This window comes from Staurois parvus, unplaced genomic scaffold, assembly GCF_062004578.1.
Source record: "Staurois parvus isolate SC_StPar_1 unplaced genomic scaffold, SC_StPar_1.0 ptg000175l, whole genome shotgun sequence".
Taxonomy (NCBI): domain Eukaryota; kingdom Metazoa; phylum Chordata; class Amphibia; order Anura; family Ranidae; genus Staurois; species Staurois parvus.
In genome coordinates this window covers 10,638,245-10,663,076 of record NW_028317971.1, presented here as the reverse complement: position 1 = coordinate 10,663,076, position 24,832 = coordinate 10,638,245, and the positions used below count along the sequence as shown (strand labels likewise).

Below are 24,832 nucleotides of genomic sequence, written 5' to 3'. Positions count from 1 at the left end.
GAGGGTTTTCATCCTGTTTTGTGCACACAGTACAAAGCAAGACAAAACTTCTCCAAAGTTTGGGAATGCTCTTAGACAGTTGTGACGAAAAAACAGGTGTTACCCTTCCAAAGTATTGGCACCTGCAGAAAGCAAGTAGGTTGTGGACTTTGCATACCTTGTGGGTTTATAGTGTCAGGGTGGATGGCAAACTTTTATTTATATTAACGATTATAAACAAAATATACATTTTATATGTATTTTAAAAGGGTGTATGTGAGAAGGGTTAAGTGTCACCCAGGAATCTTATCCATACAGGTTGAAGGGCTCTTTGTTCAGCCACATTTGAAGTCGTACATCCTGATCTGGGTCCTGGAGCTCAGAGGCTTTGTAGAAACTCAGGAGGGATGAAGCCTCTAATCCCATGTCCATGCTTTATGAGCAACCAGCCGTGAATGGGCCCTTAGTCTAGAAGTGACTGTGGATTGGGACTGCACACAGGGGACAAGACCGCTCCATCTAGAAGAGGGTGGAAGCCAGTGCAGCTAGAGACGATGGATATGTGCACAAGAGTGTAATTAATAATTGTGTGTAGAAGAAGCAGGCAAGGGCCTGAGGCTTGTGAGGCTAGAAAAACCAGGAGGCTAGTATGAAGTATTAGTTTTGCTGAGGAATGCTGAAAACCCCTTTAAGGGTAACTCTTAATGTACTCTTAAGAGTAATGTTTGGAAATTTGAAAAGATGGCCAAGAAAGCCCTAAAACGAAGATCTTGAAAGTGGACTGCATCCTTGGAAGTGCTACACTTCAGCTAATTTTCCACTATACAGTATGTATTTGGAAAAATAACAGTGCTCCTCTAACAAATCTGGACCACTGCAAGTCTGCATATCCCTAACATTTGGAATTAGATGTTTTGCATTGTGAAAAAACAGATTTATTAACTTTTAAATTTAAATTCTGAGGTAAATTTCATTTCAAAAATATTGTTTTCCCTCCCAACCAATACTCACTGGCTGAAACCATTTCAAGCTCTTTGTTGCAGCACAAGAGAGAGAAGAGATGCAAGTTAACATTCATATAATTAAAACCATAACACTAAATTTGCACTGAATTTATATTTCATAACAATGTCTTCTAATTTTTAAATTCCAAAGCTAAAATTATAGTACACAGTATCTGACTATCATTTGGCTAGTAGAATACATAGCTGCTTCAATTCAAGCTTCACCAGACTTTTTTTTATGGAGTATGTTGGTATTTTTGTAACCTCTTGCCACTCCTATGTCAAATAGGATTTTAATTGAATTCAGTTTTGTACCACCTTTTATACTGCGGTTGAAAGTCCATGCCTAAATTAATTGGTACACCTATGTAATACCCTCTAGTGTACAGTTAGGTTAGCTAAATTTATGCTGACTCACAGTAGTCAGTTGAGTCTCGGTGATTGCTCTGGTTTCAGCTTTAGGTCAGGCTGGAAGGCTCTGCAGATCAGGCACACTATTGCCTCCCCCTGGTTCTGGAGGTCCATGGAAACTTCTAGAAACTAGTGGGCAGAGGTGCAGAGGCAAGGATCTGAATATTTATGGATGTTTGATTAATCCCCAGGCAGGAGGCCTGGCAGGGTGGTAATATAACTTTTGAGGAGCCTGACCAGCGGGAGTGTATGTGTGGTTGGGTGGAAGATGGAGTGCTGAGAGTTGTGAGGTCTGGGAAGGGCTCCCCAGGGAGGGAGGTTCTATCTCCAGGCTGAAGCTGTGGAAGGAAGGAGAAGAAGCTGGAGAGAGGGATCTTCACTACCCTACAGTCTTATCCAGGAGACACCTTGTCTAGCATGGGAAGACTAGCACAGCAGAATGCCTGAACAACAGTCTTATCCAAAGCAGCAGGATACAAAGGACAATGTAAGTGCCTCTACACCCCCAGGGCCTACAAGAGAGAAGGCTAACAGATGCAATATCCAGCATGCTTTCATTAGGACAGTGTCACAACTAACCTAAATCCCTTGCTCTGGGACGCTTTATAAGCAGCCAGGTGGGCTGGTATTTTCTGCAAGTATTGGGAGTGTTTGTGAATTTCACCCAGGGGTCATAGAGCTCTTAAAAGAGGAACTTTTCTCTGATGTTTAGAGACGGATGTTTTTCCGGAGGGAGTACAGTCCAGCATCTAAATAAATAAATTGATCTAAATAAAATAAAATGATCAATAATACTGTACATAAAATATTAAATGTGTTGTAACTACACACACAGAGCTCTGATCCAATCCGGATCCAATCAAGTGCAACACTAGTGAAACGCACAGTATTACCTGTTTCAACACTCTGTGAATCCCTTTATTTAAATAAAAATACAACAATAAACAAAATACAATAATAAATTTATATGAAAAAAACAACCACAAATATAAACATAAGTAAAAAAAATGTATGAAAAAATCCCCAAATAATGTCCAATAACATATATCTGTGATCTTTAAAACACAAATCATGCAGGTGATGACGTGAACAGGTGGTCTTCACTCTGGTCTCAAATACTCAAAATGACAGAAAGGCCCCTCACCTCCAAACCGTGCCGGCAAGGGCCAACTTGCCTTTTAGGATAATCCCACGATCCTCATATAAATTTATTATATATTTAAATTAGTAATTTAGGTTGGCACTGATCACACTTTGATCGCTTTCCCTTTGTTACAAGGGACCACTTGTTTATTCATCACATTAGTCCATCATGCAGGGACAGGGGGAGGTTGTATTCTTATTTAAATAAAGGGATTCACAGAGTGTTGAATCCTAAAGTTGCACTTGATTGGATCCGGATTGGATCAGAGCACTGTATGTGTAGTTACAACACGTTTAATATTTTATGTACAGTATTATTGACCATTTTATTTTATTTAGATCAATTTATTTATATTTTGTTTAGCGCTTCACCATTTATTTAATGTCATTCACCTATTAGGTCAGGTGATAGCAGCTTATTTTTAGGGACATCCATATAAGCGCAGGAGGACACTATCATTGACAGTTCAGCATCTGCAATTTCATGTATAAAGAGAAGAACATCTGTCCTCAAATTGTTCTGCCAAGTCAACTTGGGTATCCCATATTCCCTTATCCCCAACCAAGTTGTTTCCCCTCAATAACACAAAAACAAGTCCATGGAATGGTTACTGACTTCGTGAAAAATTTGGAAAAATGTGCCTGGCTGTGCGGATAAAAGGGGACCCAAAAATCCAGCGGCTACTTAGGGAGTAGCATTACACCTATTTTAATGATTGGAACACATGACCAACGACGCTCTTTTAAGCTGCCATTAACAGAATCAGTGGTTCCCAAACTGTGCTGATAGATGGTGGTTTGACTATTGTCTGCACCTGCCCACGCCCTATCTCCTGCAGCCTGTGCCAATATGAGTCTCATTTTAAAATTCAGACTCACGCAAAATGGCTGCTGCAGTAGTCAATTACAAACAATTTGTACAGTTTTTAAAGAACGAGCAGAAATTTTTCTATGATTGTAGACCTTGTTCACCATTTTTTGTAGTGGCAGGGTATAGCAGATGAGGTGCGCCGAGTGAAGTACTGAGGGATGTCCAGTAGTATAAAGAAAAATCTGAGAGCAGAGGCATAGCAGAAACAGTAAATGCTCTGGCTTAAGGGAATTCTGTCTAGGGCAAGTCAACTGGTGACAAAAAATAATGGAGAATTATGCACCAGACACCAAGAACAACTCAAGGAAAGAGACAGAAATGGGTGTGCCCATAATTAGTTGGGATTAGAGAAACTGTGTTGGTGAGGTGCTTGACACAAGTGTAAAAATGATTTGCAGGCATGTAGTGAGGGCAGTTCTCTGTAAAACAGGTGAACCCCACAGAGGTCACTGTTAGTAGTGAAGAGAGAGAAAAAATTAAATAAATAAATATATATATATATATATATATATACTGTATATAGGCGTTCAAGTCATACTGGGACTTTTGAGTTTTTATGATAAAAGAGCAAATTTCAAGGAGTGGAAACTGCATTTTTTTAAATATATATTCCCCTTCTACATGTATACACTTATCCCAGTGTTTAATTCATGCCTGGAAAGCTTTAGCATAGAAAGATTTGTAAATATGCCTGAACCATCTTAGGACAACCTGCTTCACTTCATCATCGGTGCTGAAATGCTGACCACAGAAAGATTTGTCACTTATCCAGGAACAGGCGTTCCATGCGCTGAATGTTCACTTGAATGACTGCTGTAGGCTGGGAACCACCAAGGCCGGGATCATCACTGACAGACGTGTGGCCATCTTTCAAACATTTACACCATTCAAATGTCTTACTGCAGCTAAATGTCTCATCACCGTACTGTGCTTGAAGTCTTCTATAGATATCTGCAGGTTTTAGGCCTTTGTTCAAAAGAAACTTCATCACCACACACTAGGGTTAATTCACTAAAGCTGGTGCACTCAGAATCTCGTGCACTTCTGCATAGAAACCAATCAGCTTCCAAGTTTTTTTGCTAAAGCTAAATTATACAAGCTGAGGTCAGAAGCTGACTGGCTACCATGCACGGGTGCACAAGGTTCTGAGTGAACCAGCTTTAGTAAATCTCCCCCACTGTTCCATGCACTCACTAACACTGTTGTCTGCCATCTTGGTTAATGGTTTGTGGACTGGCCCGTGACATGTGTGTCACCTATCAGTAATAGGACACTGTCAGGGTCCTGTCCACAGCAGGAGTTCTGGAAGATCTGGCATTTCTGCCAGTACTCTACATGGCCGCAGAAGTATACATCAGCCTCAGTCTGGTGCCAGACGGCCTTTATAAAGAGGCTTATCACTTCCTCTGGTTGCTGGATGATCTCTATCTCCCCGTGCCCTGTTCCTGGTTCCTGTTTCCTGTGATTCTGACCTGTGATTTCCTGTTACCGACTCGGCTTGCTCCTGGACCTGTCTACTCTGATTTACCCCTGACCCCACCTCGGCTTGGCTTACGGATACTCTCTCTCTCTTGCTCCTCTGTGAATGACCTCGACTATCCCACCTGACTACGACTGCTCTGATTCCCACCTAGTACCTGACTTTGGCTTAAACCGACTACCCAGTAAACATCTAAATCCTGGAAGGGCTTGCATACCATGCACAGGCGCCTCCTGTCTGCAGACATATCTCCATGCACCAGCTGTGCTTCTGAGTGGACCACCAACCAGCACTCCTACAGGCGACCTGTGCAACTTTGGGCCAGATTCCCGCTGTCCCACTCTCAGGGGAGTCCGGAACGTAGCCACAAGGGAGGTTCTCTCTCCATTGGCCTCCATCACCAGGTACGTGATAGACACACTTGCCACTTCATACTGCGTGTATTACCGCCACGCTAGCATCCCTTTTTATACCCGTAAATTTAAAAGTCCCAGTTTGACTTGAATGCCTCTCGTATACATGGTCAAGTATCGACCAAGTTTACTAGGTCCAGTTGACTTTTATTTTCAAAAGTTAGAGTCGCAGAAGTATTGAACATCGGTGAGCCCCTGAAATATGTTGACTACACCTATGACTTTTACTTTGGATTATAAAAATCTATTAGACTAATTAAAGTATGTTTTCCTACTTACTTTTTGACCATCTTTCTTGTATCACTAGTACTTTTTAGGCATAGTGTTAATGTTATTTTCTCTCAGTTAATCAAGAAAACACACAGTGTGCAATGTTGTAATAATTTTGGTTTTCGTTTAAAGTGCGTGACGTGTCTTCAGGATTTGAAGCTTTTTTGCAGTATGCCATATGTTGACAAGAGCCACTGTTCTAGAGGGCAACATTCTTCTTCTCTTGATGACACAGAAGGGTTGATTTAGTAAAAATGTAGAGTGCAAAATCTGGTGCAGCTGTGCATGGAAGTCAATTTGCTTCTAACTTCAGCTAAGTTAAAAAACTGGAAGCTGATTGGTTTCTGTGCAGAGTTGTACCAGATTTTGCACGCTCAAGCTTTAGTAAATCAACCCCAGAATGTTTAATCCATTATTATAATTTGAATATTACTGTTATTTAGTTAAGATCAGATCACATTTTTGGAACCAATAATTCAGATTAATTCACCATTACTTGAGTTATTTATACTTGAAATAAGTGTGGCAAGGGTTTGGAGGAAAAGCATTTAAACATTGCAAACAAAAAGACTCTGCTAAAGCCTAAAAAAATCCTTCTGTACATTCTAAGCAGCAAACAGTATATCTCATCCAGTGTGGCAGCCCTAGCCAAACTGGTTTAGATGTTTACTATTGAGGCCAGATGCCAGCCTAAAGTAACGCACCACAAAGATCTAAACTGATGTAACAAAATAAAAAATTAAAAGAAAATTTCCATATTCAAAAATTCTGTCCATGCAGTGTTTGAAAACAGTTTAGAAAATAGTCATGAGTATTTCATTTCTTTCTAATGTGTCATTAATAAGTATGATATGGTTGTTAACAGAAAAACACACCTTTGAAAATTATAGCATTAGTAAACATTTAGGGCTAAACAATTGTCTGGAAAACTACTCAAACTTAAAATTACAGTTGGTTATTTGTAGTTAGGCTAGGTTAGGTTAGTTAAAATCATTCTACTTCCTATGAAAAAAATACAGCTGCCCTGACCATGCAAATCAGGCTTTTCAAAAAGTTTCATTGCATTCTCCGTTTTTCTCCTTCCCACCTCCGCCTCTCTCCCTTCCCTCTTCTCCCCCTTTTTCTCTTATTTCACCCCACACCCTCTGTTTAACCTTCTTTTGTAAGCGTAATATATTTATTGATGACACCTGTGAAGAAAATGTCAATAATATTTACACATATCTGTAATTAAGATACATCAGTAGCCAGTGGAGTATTTTGGTTTTGTGCTGCCCTAGGCAAGACTAAAATTGGGCACCCCCCCCCCCGGCATCTAAATTTGTCCCACCCTTTCATCTGCAAAGTCCACCCCTTCCTCTTTAGGCTCCACCTCTTTCTATTAGAGCTCCGCCCACAGACAACGATGGGGCACTATTCCTCCCACTGACACCAATGATGGGGCACGATTCCTCCCACTGACACTAATGATGGGGCACTATTCCTCACACTGACACCAATGATGGTGCCCCATCATTAGTGTCAGTGTGTGAGAAATAGTGCCCCATCATTGGTATCAGTGGGAGGAATAGTGCCCCATCATTAGTGTCAGTGGGAAGAATCATGCCCCATCATTGGTGTCAGTGGGAGGAATCGTGCCCCATCATTGGTGTCAGTGAGAGGAATCATGCCCCATCATTAGTGTCAGTCTGTGAGGAATAGTGCCCCATCATTCGTATCAGTGGGAGGAATAGTTCTCCATCATTAGTGTCAGTGGGAAGAATCGTGCCCCATCATTGGTGTCAGTGGGAGGAATCATGCGCCATCATTGGTGTCAGGGGGAGGAAGTGCCCCATCACTAGTATCAGTGGGAGGAATCGTGCCCTATCATTGATGTCAGGGGGAGGAATAGTGCCCCATCATTGGTACCAGTGGGAGGAAGTGCCCCATCATTAGTGTCAGTAGGAGGTATAGTGCCCCATCATTGGTGTCAATGGGAGGAATAGTGCCCCATCTTTGGTGTTAGTGGGAGGAAGTGCCCCATCATTGGTGTCAGTGGGAGGCGGGAGGCATAGTGCCCCATCATTGGTGTCAGGGGGAGGAATAGTGCCCCATCATTGTTATCAGTGGGAGGAAGTGCCCCATCACTAGTGTCAGTGGGAGGAATCGTGCCCCATCATTGGTTTCACGGGGAGGAATAGTGCCCCATCATTGGTACCAGTGAGAGGAAGTGCCCCATCATTAGAGTCAGTAGGAGGAATAGTGCCCCATCATTGGTGTTAGTGGGAGGAAGTGCCCCATCATTGGTATCAGTGGGAGGAATTGTGTCCCATCATTGGTGTCAGTGGGAGGAATAGTGCCCCATCATTGGTGTCAGTGGGAGGCTCGGAGGCATAGTGCCCCATCATTGGTGTCAGTGGGAGGAATAGTATCCCGTCATTGGTGTCAGTAGGAGGAATAGTGCCCCATCATTGGTGTCAGTGGGAGGAAAAGTGCCCCCTCATTGGTGTCAGTGACACCAATGAAGAGGCACTATTCCTCCCACACTGACACTAATGATGGGGCACTATTACTCCCAGTGACACCAATTATACTTACATCACTGTGCTGACCCCTGCTCCAGCCAGGGCTCCCTCCTTCAGGCACAGACACTTACCCATCAGCTGTCTTCCTTCTCCAGCCGCTCTCCTCCTCTTCACCGGCTCCAGCTGCTCCCTCACTCGATCTTCAATCTTCACACTGCCGCTCAGCTCCTTCTCTCCAAGCTCCACCTCCTCGCCTGTGATTTGCCGCCTGTGCGGCTTTTCTGAGCTACAGATCTGGCGGCCAATCACAGGCAAGGAGGTGGAGCTTGCAGAGGGAGGGACAGGCTGTCATAGGCTGCCCAGTGATCCCAGGGGTGTGGCCAGTTTCGAGGGGTGGCTTGTCATCCTGCCCACATCCAAGATCCAGGAAGATGAAGACACTGGACGGACACCCTCTGCACCCCTCCTCCAGCAGCGCCTTGTGGACCGGATCGACGTGGGACACAAAGTCAGGTAAGACACAGCAGCCCCTGTCCCTTTCCCACGGAAGTGCTGCCGGCATGCCGCCCCCCTGAAAAGTGCCGCCCTAGGCAAATGCCTTGTTTGCCTCGTGGCAAAATACACCCCTGTCAGTAGCTAAATGACAATAACAAGCTTAACTAGCTATTTGCTTGTCTTTGTTCATGTATGCAACTATAGAGAACAATGTTGAAGTCAATTGTATAATAAGGATAAATCAATGATTTTGAAAATACATTGGTTTTATATTGTAAATTTCATAGTTAATGTTAAAGGTTTTGAATATAGAATTAATGTTAATTTTTATGGCAAATTGAACTGATTGGGTGATTATTAAATTATTACTGGTATTTTACAATAATGTATTACACATGATGTACTCTAACTTTAACAATGCTATTATTGATATTGGAATTTGTGTATAAATGTGTATACGTCTCCTTAACTTCCTCGACCTCTGTAATTAAAGTATGGGATAAGCTAAATAATTAACAAATATTACAATGATCATAAATCAGCTGTTATTTCTTTCCTCCCTCCTTTTGTTTTTCTAGCAGGGGCACTTCACCTGTCATGTAGGTCCCAGTAATGGTCCATTTTCTTTTACAACTTTAGCAATCTACCCCCTCTTTTTGTCTCTCCTCCACTGGCAGATGTGGCTGAGACTACTAAACAAGCACATACCTGAACTGTAAACAAGTTCAGACATGGTGCTATTCCTGTGCATGGAAAGTATATAATGGAAAGGACATGGCTGGATCTAGGTGGAGGTGTTAGGGAGCGTTGTGCCCCTGATCCACCATGGATGGTGTGACCGTTGAGCTCTTTTTCACATCCTTGTATTTCTCAGTCTGGGCACAGGCAGCACAGCTCCTCTCCCCCTCCTCCCCTTCCCCTCACATGGCACACAGTTTAAATCTATTCTCTTACAGACAACCTCTACATGCACACTGTATAGCTACCTGTTATGCTGCAGTTATGACCTGTGACGTTCCAGTATAAAAACAACTGTGCAGCATAGAATCCAGCTACACAGTGTGCAGATAGAGGGTGTCTGTAAGACAATTAGTCTGAGCTTTGTGATAGGAGGTGGGAGGGAGAGGAGTGCAAGAGGAGCTGTGCTGTGTGAAGTCTCAGGAGCAAGCAGACAGGCCAGACCTGGCATCAGTCAAACACAGGATGAGGAAAGGGGTTGGATCCTGACAATATTGTTGGCATGGGAATCCAGGGAAGACTGTAGCGCCTCTCATAGCTATTTACCTTGATTTTAACAGGACGCACTTCTGAGGGCCCAGAAATATTTCAATATACTAGTAGCTCACAAGCAATAGGATAATGCTAAAAAAAAGTAAACCCATTTTACACTTTTAAGCTTTTGGGTGGATGAAACATGTCAGAGTCTTTGTTCCCATTGCCATACAACAAAGCTGAACAAAGCAGGATTGAAAATCCTGATTCTCTTGGGCAGTGCAGTTGTACTTTTTTGATAAAAAGGAATGGAATGGAGGATGAGATGGGTCCCTTAGCTTAGCCAATATGCATGAGTGGTAAGAGCAGCATGCGGGATGCATATTGCATAGGTTGTATTGCATAGAATCAGAGTATATTATGTAATACATTTCTTTTAGCATCAGGTACACGAAAGACCACTAATGTCATACCACACTAGGATGCTTCTCTGTGACAAGTGAAGTTTGGCTCATCTGTTGCTGTTGCTGTCGACGATTCTTCACAATTCTTATTAGAAGGAACAACAACAACCCAAACACTATCCCAAAAAACCCAAGTCCAGCGCCTATCACAGGAAAGTCTGGCAGCGTGAACATGGCTCTTGGCTCTGATGGATCCAGAGGGGCTAAGAAAACAAGTCAATAATGAGAAAAAGAGAAAGTCTCAAATAATACATTTTTAAGAATTCTCTACCTCTAGGAAAATGACAGGCAGGAGGATTGGGGCCAACAAAAATAGAATGCCAGCTTTTACTTAAACAATCATTTTGGGAAACAAATAAGAACAAATTCTCGGGTAATGTGGCATATTTGAATGTCACTATGCTTGTTTGGTGGCTCTACATTCCCTTGTGGTGCTATAAAGCTATAATACACAGTTGAAGGGGGGATCTAAGTATCAGAGACATCTCAACATTCTGCTTGCTAGAAGAGTGAATGCATAAGAGGGAATATGTTTTGGTGGTATTCCTTTAAAGTGTTACTAAACCCAGGACCCTGCATTTACTATATCTGGTAATCCACAGTATACAGAACATGGAAATGCAGTTATTTTAATAAATATAAACTGCTAAATACCTTTTCTCATCAGCAGTATATGACAGTCTTGTGACCTCTATCAGTGTCCAGCTGAGCACTGGTTAATCTTGTAGGCAGCGTTTTCATTCTCCTCTGACTGTCCTATGAGGCTGCATAACCCCTGACCCTCTGTCTGGACAGCTCTGACTTACTGTGTGCCAATCACATGCACCCTCCCAAAAAAAACCCTCTCTAGCAATATACAAACAGAACATGTGCAGACTTGCCACTACTGCTCTAACTATGGCAGATGGATTGGGGACAGCAAAAGAAGGGGAGGATCAGAGAAGACAGGATCAAATAGTCTTTTTACACAATGCAGAGGATTAACCCCTTAGGTTCCTCAGTGAGTATAACAAGTATGCTTTACTGCATATACAGACTGATTTTACTGTTGTGGTTTTAGTAGCACTTTAAATAACTTCCATGATTTAAAAGCAAATGTGCCCTTTTATGGAGGCTATTGTATCATTTATACATTTACAGGTGCGAAACATATCTTAGGCCCAGCCATACTTTCTGTATATGGGACCAAGCATTCTTTTTGATGGAAAGATTTTGTTTCTAGTAAAAGCTGCAGAAACTGTAAATCATCTAGGTGTGACAAGTGGTGGATTTATATATATATATTCATGAAATAAATGGAATCTTCACACATACAAAGTAAACTATGTAGTACTACCATTCATACATTAATTCACTGATCTGGTTGTCGGGAGAGGCAGCACATGTTATACCTGCTTGCCCATGAGCCAATATTGTCACAGTCACTGTGCAGTTTGCTATTTCCCCAGATTCTTCATCTCTTGCAATTATCTATAGTTAACACAGAAAGAATAACATTATTGGTTTAATTCGAATCACACTTAACAACTGTTGGAACAAGGAACATCACAGTCTGAATCACTCATGGTTACAGTAAAGGAAATAAAATTAATTAGCAAGAACATAAATCACAAGCATGGGATTTTTGATAATATTCAGTAAATGAATAGGGAAAACAGTTGCATTGAAAGGAAAAGAGTAGGTAAGCAAAGGTGCATCAATATAGATAAATAAATTTGTTTTCAACAATTAAGAAAGGAGTCAGTCCTGTTTATATTGGTTGTAGAAAGATGTTATGATCTGTTGCTTAGAAGTCTGAACTGTATACATGTTTAATATATGTAAAATCATTTGCCAAACACTATTGCTACTTGATCAGATTAGGAAATCAGTAGGAACTGGACCCATTCCTCCATAACAGCTTATATTGTACTAGCTATAAGTATATAGTTGTGGGGGTATAAAATCCTAAAATGTGCAAGCTAGAATAAACAATCTTTGTAATAAAAGAAGCTTGCAACTAGGAATGATATATGTAATCATTTCTAAATAGTATATCACAAGTTGCAGTGCTAGAAGTGGGATCTCCTCTCAATCTCCAGCTTGGACAGTAAACCAACTTCCATAAATATGAAATGCCACCAGATGTGACGACCTCAAAGTATAAAGGAGGTCAAATAGGTATATAGTATATGTTCATCTTAGGTATCTGTGTGCTTCAATTTTGAAAGGTCACAAAGAAGTCCAGATTGACATTCACCAGAATGTAGGACCTCACTGCATTAATAATATAAACTGTTTCAACAGACAAGATATTCAAAGTGATCCTTAATGCAGATAATCCTCCAAGTGATATAATCATAAAAGAGAGAAACTCTCCAACAGTGCAACATTGTCTTTTATTAAAACCACACTCGAAAGTTTAAAAGAATTAAAGTCAGCAAAAAACATATGTGAAATGCTATCACCCATATAAAGCTGACAGAAAGTGACATCAATACTCAAAGCTCTTCCCTATGCATTCTATTCTAAGGGACATCATCAGGGGTTCAATGCTGCATGTTTGTTTTATAATATACTTGTGGGATGCCTTTTTGATGATAAGGCTATCTCAGCTTTTGGCACCAGGAGCCTGAAGCAGGGCATTTTGTCATTGGCCTTTTGATGGTGTAAACCAATGGTCTTCAAACCTTCCAAACAGAGGGCCAGTTTATTGTCTTTCAGGCTTTACGGGGGCCAGACTGTCACCAGTGGGAGTAGAAAATATCCCAATGTTAGTGAGAGTAAATAATGCCCCATCATTGGTTTTAGTAGGAGGAATAGTGCCCCATCATTGGTTTTAGTGCAAGGAAAAGTTCCCATCATTGTTGTCAGCTGGAGAAACGGTGCTGTATCATTCATATCAGTAGAAGGAATAGTGCCACAAGGGCCAGATAATGGCAGGCAAATGGCCACATCTGGCTCCCAGGCCACAGTTTGGAGACCCCTGATGAAAATGAATGTGCATTTCATAGTAAACACATGAATCCCCCTTACCTGTAGAATTTATTGTCACCTAAACTCTTAACCTCATTTTTAATATTCACAATAAACCTGACCCCTAAATTAAACACTTAATTTAACCTCCCTCCAACACTTAAAATGCATTTCTAGTTTGACCATGACAATGAACCCTTAGTAGGACTAGAGCCCTAATTGTAATACTTAAACTGTAACCTAGCCTTTAAAATTAACCCCCTAACCAGGGGCGGACTGACAACTCATGGGGCCCCTAAACAGTAGGAGATCATAGGGTTCCGTGTCCCCACCCATATTCAAGTCACACCCACACAAAGCCCCACATACATATTGCACTGCCCACATCACATGCATTCAAGTATCCCCGGTCTCCCAAACCCCCAGTTTCTCTCACAACCCCCCCCCCCACGAGTATCCCCTCCTCCCCCCAATGGTGTCCCAAGTATCTTTCTCATCTGATCCTTCATCCTCCAGCTTTTGGCCAGAGATTTGCAGCCCTCAATCTTCTTGGTGTGTCTCATCTTCATGAAGGTGGCTGGTAAGTTCCAGTCACTGAGCTCGGTGTCCTCCTCCTCCCTGTGAAGCCCCTCCAGTACCAGGCTCTGTAGCTCTATCCCACCCCAGACATTCCGCCGACTCTCCTCACAGACGTTCTATGGGCGCCACAATATTGGCAACTGCTGACGTACACTGTGAGTGAGGATTCTTTGGAGGATCAAAACTGGGTGAATTGCATAAAGCTGAGGAGGGAGGGGGGAGCTGAGGAGGCCGAGTGTCCAGAGAAGCGGAGACCTAAAGCTGGTGACCCAATACAGGTACCAGGAGCCAGGGCCAGTGCAAGGATCTTTTTCTATACAGACAAATGTGCATTTTGCTACCTCACCCCCCTCACCTGCAAAATGTAACCCCCCACCAGTTGCTCCACCACAAATATTATAGCATGCTCCACAAATATTACACATACTCTACCACAAATATTGTAGCATGCTCCACAAACATTACAGTTGCTCCACCAAAAATACTGAAGCATGCTCCATAAATATTGCAGGTACTCCACCACAAATATTATAGTATGCTTCACTAACATACAGTTACTCCACCACAAATACTACAGCTGCTCCAGAAACATTACAGTTGCTCCACCACAAATATTTCAGTTGCTCCACAAATATTACAGCTGCTTCACCACAAATATTACAGTTGCTCCACAAATAGCAAAGCACACCTCCATACCCACTGCACACTTCCTTATCCCCCAGCACATCTCTGCACCTCCAGAACACCCCATACTCCCCAGCATACCTCCAAACCCCCAGAACATCTTTGTACCCCTAGCACACCTCTGTAGCCCCTCATCACATTTCTTTTAGCTCCAGAACACCTCCATACCCCCAGAACATCTCTGTGTCCGTTACAGGACCTAAACTATGGGGGGGGCAAGGTCATTTGCCTAGGGCGCTGAGAGGGGCGCCGCTGCTGACAGGAGTAGTGACAGCAGCATCACTACTCTTGCCAGACCAGCAGTGGGAGCAAGGAGGAGTGTGATTTGCATAATAGTCTACAGTCAGGCCTGTTTGCTGTTTGTCCCAGGATGTTTTCAGCTTGGGCTCTATCCTGGGAACAGAATGAGCCTCCCTTACTGTAATGTACAGGCTGCTGTTTCAGCCACCAGCTTTTTTCCCCATCCTCCCTCTTCACCTCCATGCTTGCAGTGAAGAGGACACAGCTGCTGGGGAGAGGGGCAGGGGATCTTTCCCTGCCTGGGAGAGAAAGAGAGGCATGAGGATGGATGGAAGGATGACCTGAAGTGGCTACTGCCCCAACTGCAGCACAATTTAGTGCTGAAGAATCCATTTTGCTCAGATACCTCTACAGGTTTGATTTGATTCCTTGTCAACATCCAAGTGTTTGTAAATAGCAGTGCAGTGATAGAGATTGCAGATACACATAATTATCATTGTCATTAGGACTTTAGGTTTACTATTTGAGATGTCATACTGTCATTATGATGTGTAACAAGATGCGGAAAATTGCTAAAGTGACTATATACTCTGTGAATGTGTATTTATATTTATGTATTGGTAATATGAGCATGTGGATATTTATTTGGGTTTAATAATATAATTTGGAATATATATAATAATAAATCCAAATATCCACATGTTTACATTACAATTAAAAAAATATAAATGCACAGTCACACATTATGATATATGCTATATTGACAAAAGTATTGGGACGCAAATGAACCTTAATGGCATCCCAGTCTTAGTTCAATATTAGTCCGTAGGGTTCAATATTAGTCCGTAGGATTCAATATTGAGTTGGCCAACCCTTTGCAGCTATAACAGCTTTAACTCTTCTGGGAAGGTTGTCCACAAGGTTTAGTAGTGTGTCTATGGGAATGTTTGACCATTCTTCCAGAAGCGCATTTGTAAGGTCAGGCACTGATGTCGAACGAGAAGCCTGGCTCACAGTCTCCACTCTAATTCATCCCAAAGGTGTTCTGTCAGGTTGAGGTCAGAACTCCTCTAGTCCAAACTCACTCATCCATGTCTTATGGACCTTGCTTTGTGCACTGGTGCGCAATCATGTTGGACCAGGAAGGGGCCATCCCCAAACTGTTCCCACAAAATTGGGAGCATGAAATTGTCCAAAATGTCTTGGTATACTGACATCTTAAGAGTTCCCTTCACTGGAACTAAGGGGCCAAGCCCAACCCCTGAATAACAACCCCACACCATAATCCCCCCTCCACCAAACTTTACACTTGGCACAATGCAATCAGGCAAGTACTGTTCTCCTGGCAGCCACCAATCCCAGACAGGTCTGTGTCTGCTCAGTTTATGCAGAGCAGACACAGACAGAGCCTACTCTGCTCCATGGGCATCTGGGAGCAAAAGGACCGGCTGTCTGTTTACATTCGACTGTCCTCCAATCCCATCCAGCTAGACAGACAGGGACAGGTCCTGTTCTGTCCCCACATGAAGGCGAATGAAGGTATAACTGATAATAGCTGTGTAACTTCCTACCTTCGTATCCAAGCAGTGGAGCAGACCGGACCGGCAGATGTTCAGGTTAGATGGATCCAAACGTATACACGGGAATGAAATCAGCGTGGGTTTATTTGGTCCAAAATACAGCGACAAACAGTGATACAATACTGTAAGGTAGTAGAGGTATTGATGCTGTCCTGTGATATCTTTCCTGAGGCTAACTGCTGGTCAAAAACTGATGCCTTCACAAGCCCTGGGTATTGAATGTCCTGTCACACAGCTATATAGCAGATAAAATGGCTGCAGGAAGTGACCAGAACCAAGGCTTGTCTAAAACCACACCCAGCAGAGAAAACACTTACTAGCTATAACAGAGGCATGCAGCATGCAAATTCTGGCCAGCAGATGGCAGCAACAGATCAAGACATAGAAACAAACATGGTGAAATAAGAATTGGTGATACAATGCACAGTTAAATAACAAATATGAGGGGAACAGCACACTCCCCGTCTGAAATTCCATAAGGGATTTCACTATGAGGAATGTCCATAAAATATAAAACAACCTGTAACAAAGAACATGTTAGAATGCAATAAACATAACAATATAGTAGATTCCGAGTTGGAATAGAGAAGAACCACAAAGTTCAAGTTCAGGAGAGTTCACCCAGCAGGAATGTTCTCGATGGGTAGTATGAAAATGAGTTCGTTAATTGGCCTTGCGAACATTTTAAGCTCACCCTTTCTGAAGATCTTCAACTCCACTTTACGAACCTTGCCATCCTTGCTAGGAAGAACCTTTGTAATTAGTCCCATAGGCCAGTCAAACCGTACGGTATGTTGCTCCTTCATTAACACGAGGTCGCCTTCTTTTAGGTTTGGTTTGTGGTGTTGCCACTTTCTTCTTCCTTGAAGAATATTGAGATACGCCTTTCGCCACCTGTTCCAGAAGTAATCAGCTAGGTATTGTACACGTTTCCAGTGTTTTTGGTAGATATTCGCATAAGTAAATTTTCCACTAGGTAATAGCGTAATCTCAGCTTTTTGGGTAAGTAGGGTAGCTGGAGTCAGTACAGCTGGTGTTTCAGGATCCATAGATACTGGCACGAGGGGTCTAGAATTGATGATGGCTGAAACTTCAGCGAGAAGGGTGACTAGAGTCTCATGTGTGAGTCTTGAAGAGTTTACATCCATCAACATAGAATTCAAGATGTTGCGTGAGATCCCGATCATTCTCTCCCAGGAGCCCCCCATGTGGGAACTATGAGGAGGATTGAAAATCCAGGTGCAACCCTTTTCCGCCAAGTGATCTTGAATGGATTTGGTGTCTATGTTCAGTTCTCTACAGGCTCCAATGAAGTTGCTTCCACGGTCAGACCTCAACTGTTTCACTGGTCCTCTGATTGCGAAGAACCGTCTTAAGGCATTAATAAGGCTGGATGTGTCCATGGATTCTATGACCTCTAAGTGAACGGCTCGCACACTCATGCAAGTAAATAGTACAGCCCAACGCTTACTGTTTGCGTGACCGCCACGGGTCCTGCGTGCGGACGCCATCCATGGCCCGAAGACGTCTAGGCCAACGTAGGTGAAAGGCGGCTCTGTACATAGTCTGTCTGCAGGCAAATCAGCCATTTGTTGGTGTATTTGTTTTCCTCTAGCTTTGCGACAGTGAACACAGTCATGCAATACTTGGGCCACACGTCTTTTCATACCTATAATCCAAAGGCCAGCAGACCGTAACTTGCCCTCAGTGATTTGCCTGCCCTGGTGTTCAGTCTTTTTGTGGTAGTGTCGGATCAGCAAGACGGTGATATGGTGTTTGCTGGGAATGATGAGAGGATTTTGTTCTGCAACTCTTAGGTGGGCTTGATTCAAACGACCACCAACTCTGAGCAAGCCAAAACTGTCAATAACTGGATTTAAGTCGGCAAGAGGGCTTTTTATTGGAATCTGCTGTTTGTTGTATAAGCACTTCCATTCTACATTGAATTCCTCTTGTTGGACGTGATGTATTATGAGGGACTCACTATGAGAGATGTTCTCTGCGGAGAAGGGTTTATGGCAGACGTGCCAACCGTGAAAATCCTTATCTTTGTGAGTATTGTGATAACATTTCGCAATGTGCACTAACCTTGCGATAGTCCTGACGAGTCTCATCCAACTGGAGAAACATTCAAAGCGCTGGCTACCGAGGCTGGAGGTTTGCTTTGTTCCAGTGACCAATACACTGACTTCAGCGCGGATTTCTGGATCATTATCCGGATCCTGGATGCTGAAAACTTCCTGTACACATTCGTCCGCCTGTCTTAGCAGAAACTCCGGACCTGTAAGCCAAGTAGAGTTAGTAAAGGAACCTACAGACATAGGTCTAGTGGCATGATCTGCTGGATTAAGTTCGGATGGTACATAGTACCATTGTTCAGGTTTGGAGGACCTCCTGATTCTCTCTATGCGGTTACTGACGTAATCATAAAATCGTCTCGTCTGATTGTAGATGTAACCTAATACAACCTTACTGTCCGTGTAATACTGAACTTCATCTATGTTGACACCTAGTTCTTCTTGTATGAAGTCTGCAATCTCCACTGCTAACACAGTCCCACAGAGTTCAAGTCTGGGAATAGTATGATCAGGCTTGGGGGCTAACTTAGCCTTACCAAAGACGAATCCAACGTGATTTTGCTTGTTGGGTTCTGTGACCTTCAGATAGGCGACCGCTGCTATGGCCTCTGTGGAGGCGTCCGAGAACACGTGGAGTTCCTTCTTTACGCTAGAAGTAAGTGAGGTTTTAATATAGCATCTTGGGATGTGGATCTCATCCAAAGCACACAAAGATTGCTTTCAGGCTTCCCATTTTTGCTCTTTATCGGAGGGAAGTGGGGTATCCCAATCCTTGATGGTTTCAGAAAGCTGTCTCAGTAGGGATTTACCTTGTATGGCGATGGGTGCTACAAATCCCAGCGGATCAAATAGGCTGTTTACCACTGATAGGACACCACGTTTTGTGAATGGCTTGTCTGCACAACTTATTTGAAAACCGAAGGAGTCAGCCGAGAGATCCCATCTGAGGCCCAAGCTCCTCTGCACAGGTGGACTGTCCAGTCCCAGGTTAATGTCTTTGAATCCAGGTGCATGATCACCTCGCTCGAAGGCTCTCATTACGGTTAGACTGTTTGAAGCAATTTTGTGTAGTCTAAGTTTAGCTTGGTACAACATATTTTGAGTCCTTTTGAGCAGATCGATAGCCGCTTCTTCAGTTGGTAGCGATTTGAGCCCATCATCCACGTAGAAGTCTTTTTCCACAAAGTCTTTGGCATCTGTACCATACTCAGATTCCCCCTCTATTGCAGTTCTCCGAAGCCCGTAAGTCGCTACGGCTGGTGAAGGGCTGTTTCCAAACACATGTACCCTCATACGATACTCCATCATCTCTGCGTTGGTGTTATTGTCTTGTACCACAGAAACCTGAGGAAATTCCGGTGGTCCTCTCGGACTACAAAACAATGGAACATCTGTTCAATGTCAGCAGTGATGGCGACAAGCTCTTTCCTGAATCTCATCAGCACTCCGACTAAGTTATTCGTCAAATTAGGACCTGTGAGAAGAATATCGTTAAGAGATACACCTTGATGTTTGGCGCTTGAATCAAAGACAACCCTAATTTGATTAGGTTTTCGTGGATGATATACTCCGAATGAAGGCAAGTACCAGCACTCGTCGTCCTTCCTTAAGGATGGAGCTGGTTCTGCATGGTTATTACGGAATATTTTATCCATAAAGGCGACGATGTGTTCTCTCATTTCAGGCTTGCTGTTCATGGTACGCTGAAGAGAGTTAAATCTAGACAGAGCTTGTTCCCGGTTGTTCGGGAGTCTTACCCTGGTAGCTCGAAAGGGTAATGGAGAAACCCAGTGATTGGTTTCGTCTTTAAAGAACTCACTGTCCATTATCTTGACAAATTCTCTGTCCTCTACTGACAAGGCTACTTTATCGTCGTCCTTGGTTGTATGAAAGACTGATCTCCCCAAGTTGTCGGCAAAGAGGGGAGTAATGACGTCAGGTAGTTGTACGAGGCCTGGAGACTTCTCTTTCACCTCATAGTGATGAGGACACGGCTTAATGCAAGTTGTGCGTCCATCTGCACGCACGTACGTTTTGAAGGAGTCAATTCCTGGTTGATCTAAGCATACATTTCCTATGATTACCCATCCCAAGTCCAGTCTCTGGGCGTATGGTGCATAGTCAGGACCATTACACTGTTGACGCACCTTGTGTACCCTTAGATTGTCTCTGCCGAGCAGGAGTAGAATCTCGGCGTTGATGTCCATAGGTGGGATAACGTTGGCTAGGTGCCTTAGGTGAGGTTGGTGAAATGCAGCTTCTGGGGTAGGAATCTCATCCCTATGTTTGGGTATTTGATCACATTCGATCAGCGTCGGTAAGGGTATTTCCGTATCCCCACTGACAGGAGAAGCGATGAATCCTTGTGCCCTTCTGCCGCTAGTCTCTATGCGGCCCGAGCAGGTGTTTAAGGTATAGGGTTCGGATGGTCCCTTTATTCCAAAAGCTTCAAAGAATTTAGGACCTGCTAGGGACCGGTTGCTTTGGTCGTCGATGATGGCATACATTTTTACTGCCTTTTCTGGTAGTCCCTCTGGGTAGACCTTGATTAGGCATATTCGGGCACAACATTTCTCGCACTGGCCCTCCCCACATACATCCAAGCATGAGCAGGAAACAGCAGTCGCTGCATTAGCGTAATTTTGGGGCTCCCCGCCATGACTTGGAGCAGGACTGGTGGTGATGGCAATGGGTGAATCTCTGGAGAGTGGGATTGGGTGCATAGCTGAGGCATGTCTTTCACTATGACACTCCTCACACTTGATGACAGATTTACAGTCCTTAGCCATGTGCTCCAATGAAGCGCAGAATCTGAAACATACCCCGAGCTCGGTGAGGATTTTCTTGCGCTCCTGTATGGTTTTGGATCTAAACCCTCTACATTTGTTCAGAGAGTGTGGTTTTTTATGAATGGGACATTCACGATTGAAGGTCTTATCTCCTGATGAGGTAGTGTACTGTTTACCCGTGGGTACTACAGGAGATGGTAGGTTAGTCTTTCTAACACTCACGCTGCTCTTGAAGTCTCTGTGTTTATGCATGATGCTTTCATACCTTGGTGATGATGTCGCTGAAGCTGTAGTGTTGAACTCCAGGAAGTCGAGGCTGGGGTCATTCCTCATCTGGGACTGTTCATCGATAAACCTACAGAAGTGAATAAATGGGGGAAAGGTGACGTCATGCTCTCTTTTATACCTTGAGACTGATGCCGCCCACTTTTCTTGCAGACTGTATGGTAGCTTCACGACAATTGGGTTCACTCCATGAGCTGTATCCAGGTAGCACAGCCCGGACAGACGAGGGTCACCCTTGGCAAGCTCCAGTTCCATGAGCAGATCACTTAAATCTTGAAGCTTCTGGACATCCTTGAGATTGATCCTTGGAACGTTCTGCAGTCTCTTGAATAGGGCCTTCTCTATTGCTTCTGCACTGCCAAAGGTACGTTCGAGTCTCTGCCAGGCGGCAGCGAGACCTGCTTCTGCTTGTCCCATGTAGACAGTTCTGAGGCTCTTGACGCGATTTGTGGAGCCTGAGCCCAGCCATTTGATCAAGAGGTCAAACTCCTGCTCTGCGGTTAGGTTGAGGTTAGCGATGGCGGCCTTGAAGGTTGCCTTCCAAGCTCTGTAGCTCTCTGCACGGTCATCAAATTTTGAGAGACTGGTGTTGATTAGCTCTCTACTCACCATAAACCTGGCAAACTCAGACATATCTGATTTCTCACTGCTTGTGGCCATGACGACTTGTGATGCCCCTGGGGCGTATGGGCTGCCTGGCGTAAAGGGGTGAGATGCTTCCGAGTAGAATGATGTAGCTGCAGGTTTGAGCTGTCGTTTAGCCTCTGTATATTGTGATGACTGCTGCTTGAGCTGTGGAGGTAGGCCAGAAAATGCCTGATAGCGATCTTGCTGTAACAACCGTCCTTGAGAGGGCACATCTGGGTAACGATTATTAGGTTGCTCAGGTGCTGTGGGTGGCACTGGTACCGCAGGTAGAGCTGACTTGGAGGTTTCAGTGTTGTCGGCTTGGACGGTACTGCAAACTGGGGGTGGCGCAGATAACTGATTCAGTACATAGTCACTGGTGCGGTCAACTGGATCATCTATCTCCTGTGGTAGCGAGCAGACTGGATCAAGACCTTGGCTCAATGCTTGCTCAAGTAGTCTTACTTTAGCTAATGCAATTTCCTCCTGCATCTCTGATTCAAAAATCTTTATTCGAGCCTCTGCTTCTGCCCTCTTGGCCTCTGCTTCTGCCTCTGCCCTCTTGGCCTCTGCTTCTGCCTCTGCCCTCTTGGCTTCTGCCCTCTTGGCCTCTGCTTCTGCCCTCTTGGCCTCTGCTTTTGCAAGAGCTTCTTTTTCTGTGAAGGAGCGTCACGCTTTGGATTGCTCTGCGTTTATGCGGGCCTCTAGCAATCTGTCGCTCAAGACTGAGCTTCTTGAGCACGATGATTTGTATGACCGAGAGGAATGTTTAGATGAATTTGATCTGTGCGATCTAGTTTCTTGCAAATGCGAGATACGGAGTTCCGCTTTACTTTTAACATCCAGCACCATGACGTCTCTTTGTCTGTCTATTGATTCTGCCTTGCTTAGTTCTGATAGGGCTTCATCGATATTAGAGTCTTTTAGAAAGGTTATATACCTTGTGGACAGTCTCTTGTATCTTTCTTGAGCTGTGTCCAGCCGCCCGATGGCAATTTGTAAACCTGTGGCATCACCTGAGGAGGATTTAAGTCCGGACATGAGGGAGGAAACTCGTTCCCATTGCTCCTCCAGGTTATCACATAGCTCATCTTTCGTGGTGTGATAATTTTCAATGACCTTTACTGTCGGTTTGAGAGAGCGTTTTGGTCGCACGACTTGTTCTGCTGGAAGTGTGGATTCTGTTCTCTGCCCTTCATAATGATCAGTATCAGGTTGCATTTGCTTTAGTTCATCACTGGGGAACTGTGCAAAGTCCTTTTCGGCCATTTTGACTTAAGGTGCGCTGTCTCTTTAAGAAAATGAACTTTTGAATTGGACGCTGAAAATCGCAGTACGGCTCCGATAGGGCACTTTGATAAAATTTCTAAGATGTTTAGAGTGAATTGCGGGGTTTTGGCGCGGCCACAACAATGTAAGGAGCGTGCATAAACAGTACTTCTATTATGCGAGCAAAGGTTGATATAGGACGTAAAGAATGGCTTGGCGAGTTGTGGAGGACTTCCAGGCAAGAGTATAGATACTGCGTATGTGCAGTGCTTCCGCATAGGCTTGTGGAACATGCACTGTAGCCGGGCAGATTTGCTGCAAGTGGGCCTGTTGCTAGGGAGATTCCTGAGTGTGGTACTGGACTCTGAGGGAATCTGTAGCGGGGTATGGACTTTAAGGCAGTTTTTGACTGTTCTGTCCCCACATGAAGGCGAATGAAGGTATAACTGATAATAGCTGTGTAACTTCCTACCTTCGTATCCAAGCAGTGGAGCAGACCGGACCGGCAGATGTTCAGGTTAAATGGATCCAAACGTATACACGGGAATGAAATCAGCGTGGGTTTATTTGGTCCAAAATACAGCAACAAACAGTGATACAATACTGTAAGGTAGTAGAGGTATTGATGCTGTCCTGTGATATCTTTCCTGAGGCTAACTGCTGGTCAAAAACTGATGCCTTCACAAGCCCAGGGTATTGAATGTCCTGTCACACAGCTATATAGCAGATAAAATGGCTGCAGGAAGTGACCAGAACCAAGGCTTGCCTAAAACCACGCCCAGCAGAGAAAACACTTACTAGCTATAACAGAGGCATGCAGCATGCAAATTCTGGCCAGCAGATGGCAGCAACAGATCAAGACATAGAAACAAACATGGTGAAATAAGAATTGGTGATACAATGCACAGTTAAATAACAAATATGAGGGGAACAGCACAGGTCCCCCTCCATTTTTTTTAGTGGATTGAATTGGAAATTGGCAGGTGTAAATGGACACAAGTTTCTTTACACTCGCCAGTCCATAGGGGTGAATGAAGGGTCCGATCAAGTCCACCTGAAATACTTATGGGCAGCCCTGATCGAACCCTTTGTGTGAAAGGGGACTTAGACAATAAATTTCAGAGCAGAGAAAAGCTACCCCCATAATTGCCAAGTGCCACAGATCTGCAGGGACAGTCTTATTTTCTAGACAGCTGTCCTGCTGTGCCTTTGTCCCGGCCTATGTCCCAGAATCATAGCCGTGGGGATGGCTGCAGTACTGTACATCCCTAGGCAATTTAAAGAATAATTCCAGGCATGGCTATACTATACATAGTTACATTGTTCCAGCTCGGACCAATGTAACTACAGAATGTATATGCCATATCTGACTGATGCCTCTGAGACTGCAGGAATAGGAACTGGGGAATCTGTCCTCAGTCTCTTTCTCTGTATCAAAAGCGAGGCATTTGGGACTGTTTAGGCAACTGATATTACACCAAAGCCCCCCCCCGGGGCTGC

The 24,832-nt window shown here is 43.8% G+C and overlaps 1 protein-coding gene across 1 annotated transcript in view; it reads right to left on the bottom strand.

The window, feature by feature from the left end:
- LOC149462428 (cadherin-related family member 5-like) overlaps window positions 1-24,832 on the bottom strand; it is a 186,808-nt gene that overhangs the window by 4,669 nt on the left and 157,307 nt on the right. The window contains exons 12-14 of the mRNA XM_089677000.1: window positions 11,638-11,716; window positions 10,256-10,449; window positions 991-1,011 (exon numbers count right to left, since the gene is read on the bottom strand). Coding sequence (XP_089533126.1) covers window positions 991-1,011; window positions 10,256-10,449; window positions 11,638-11,716 — 294 coding nt within the window. The remainder of the gene's footprint in view (window positions 1-990; window positions 1,012-10,255; window positions 10,450-11,637; window positions 11,717-24,832) is intronic.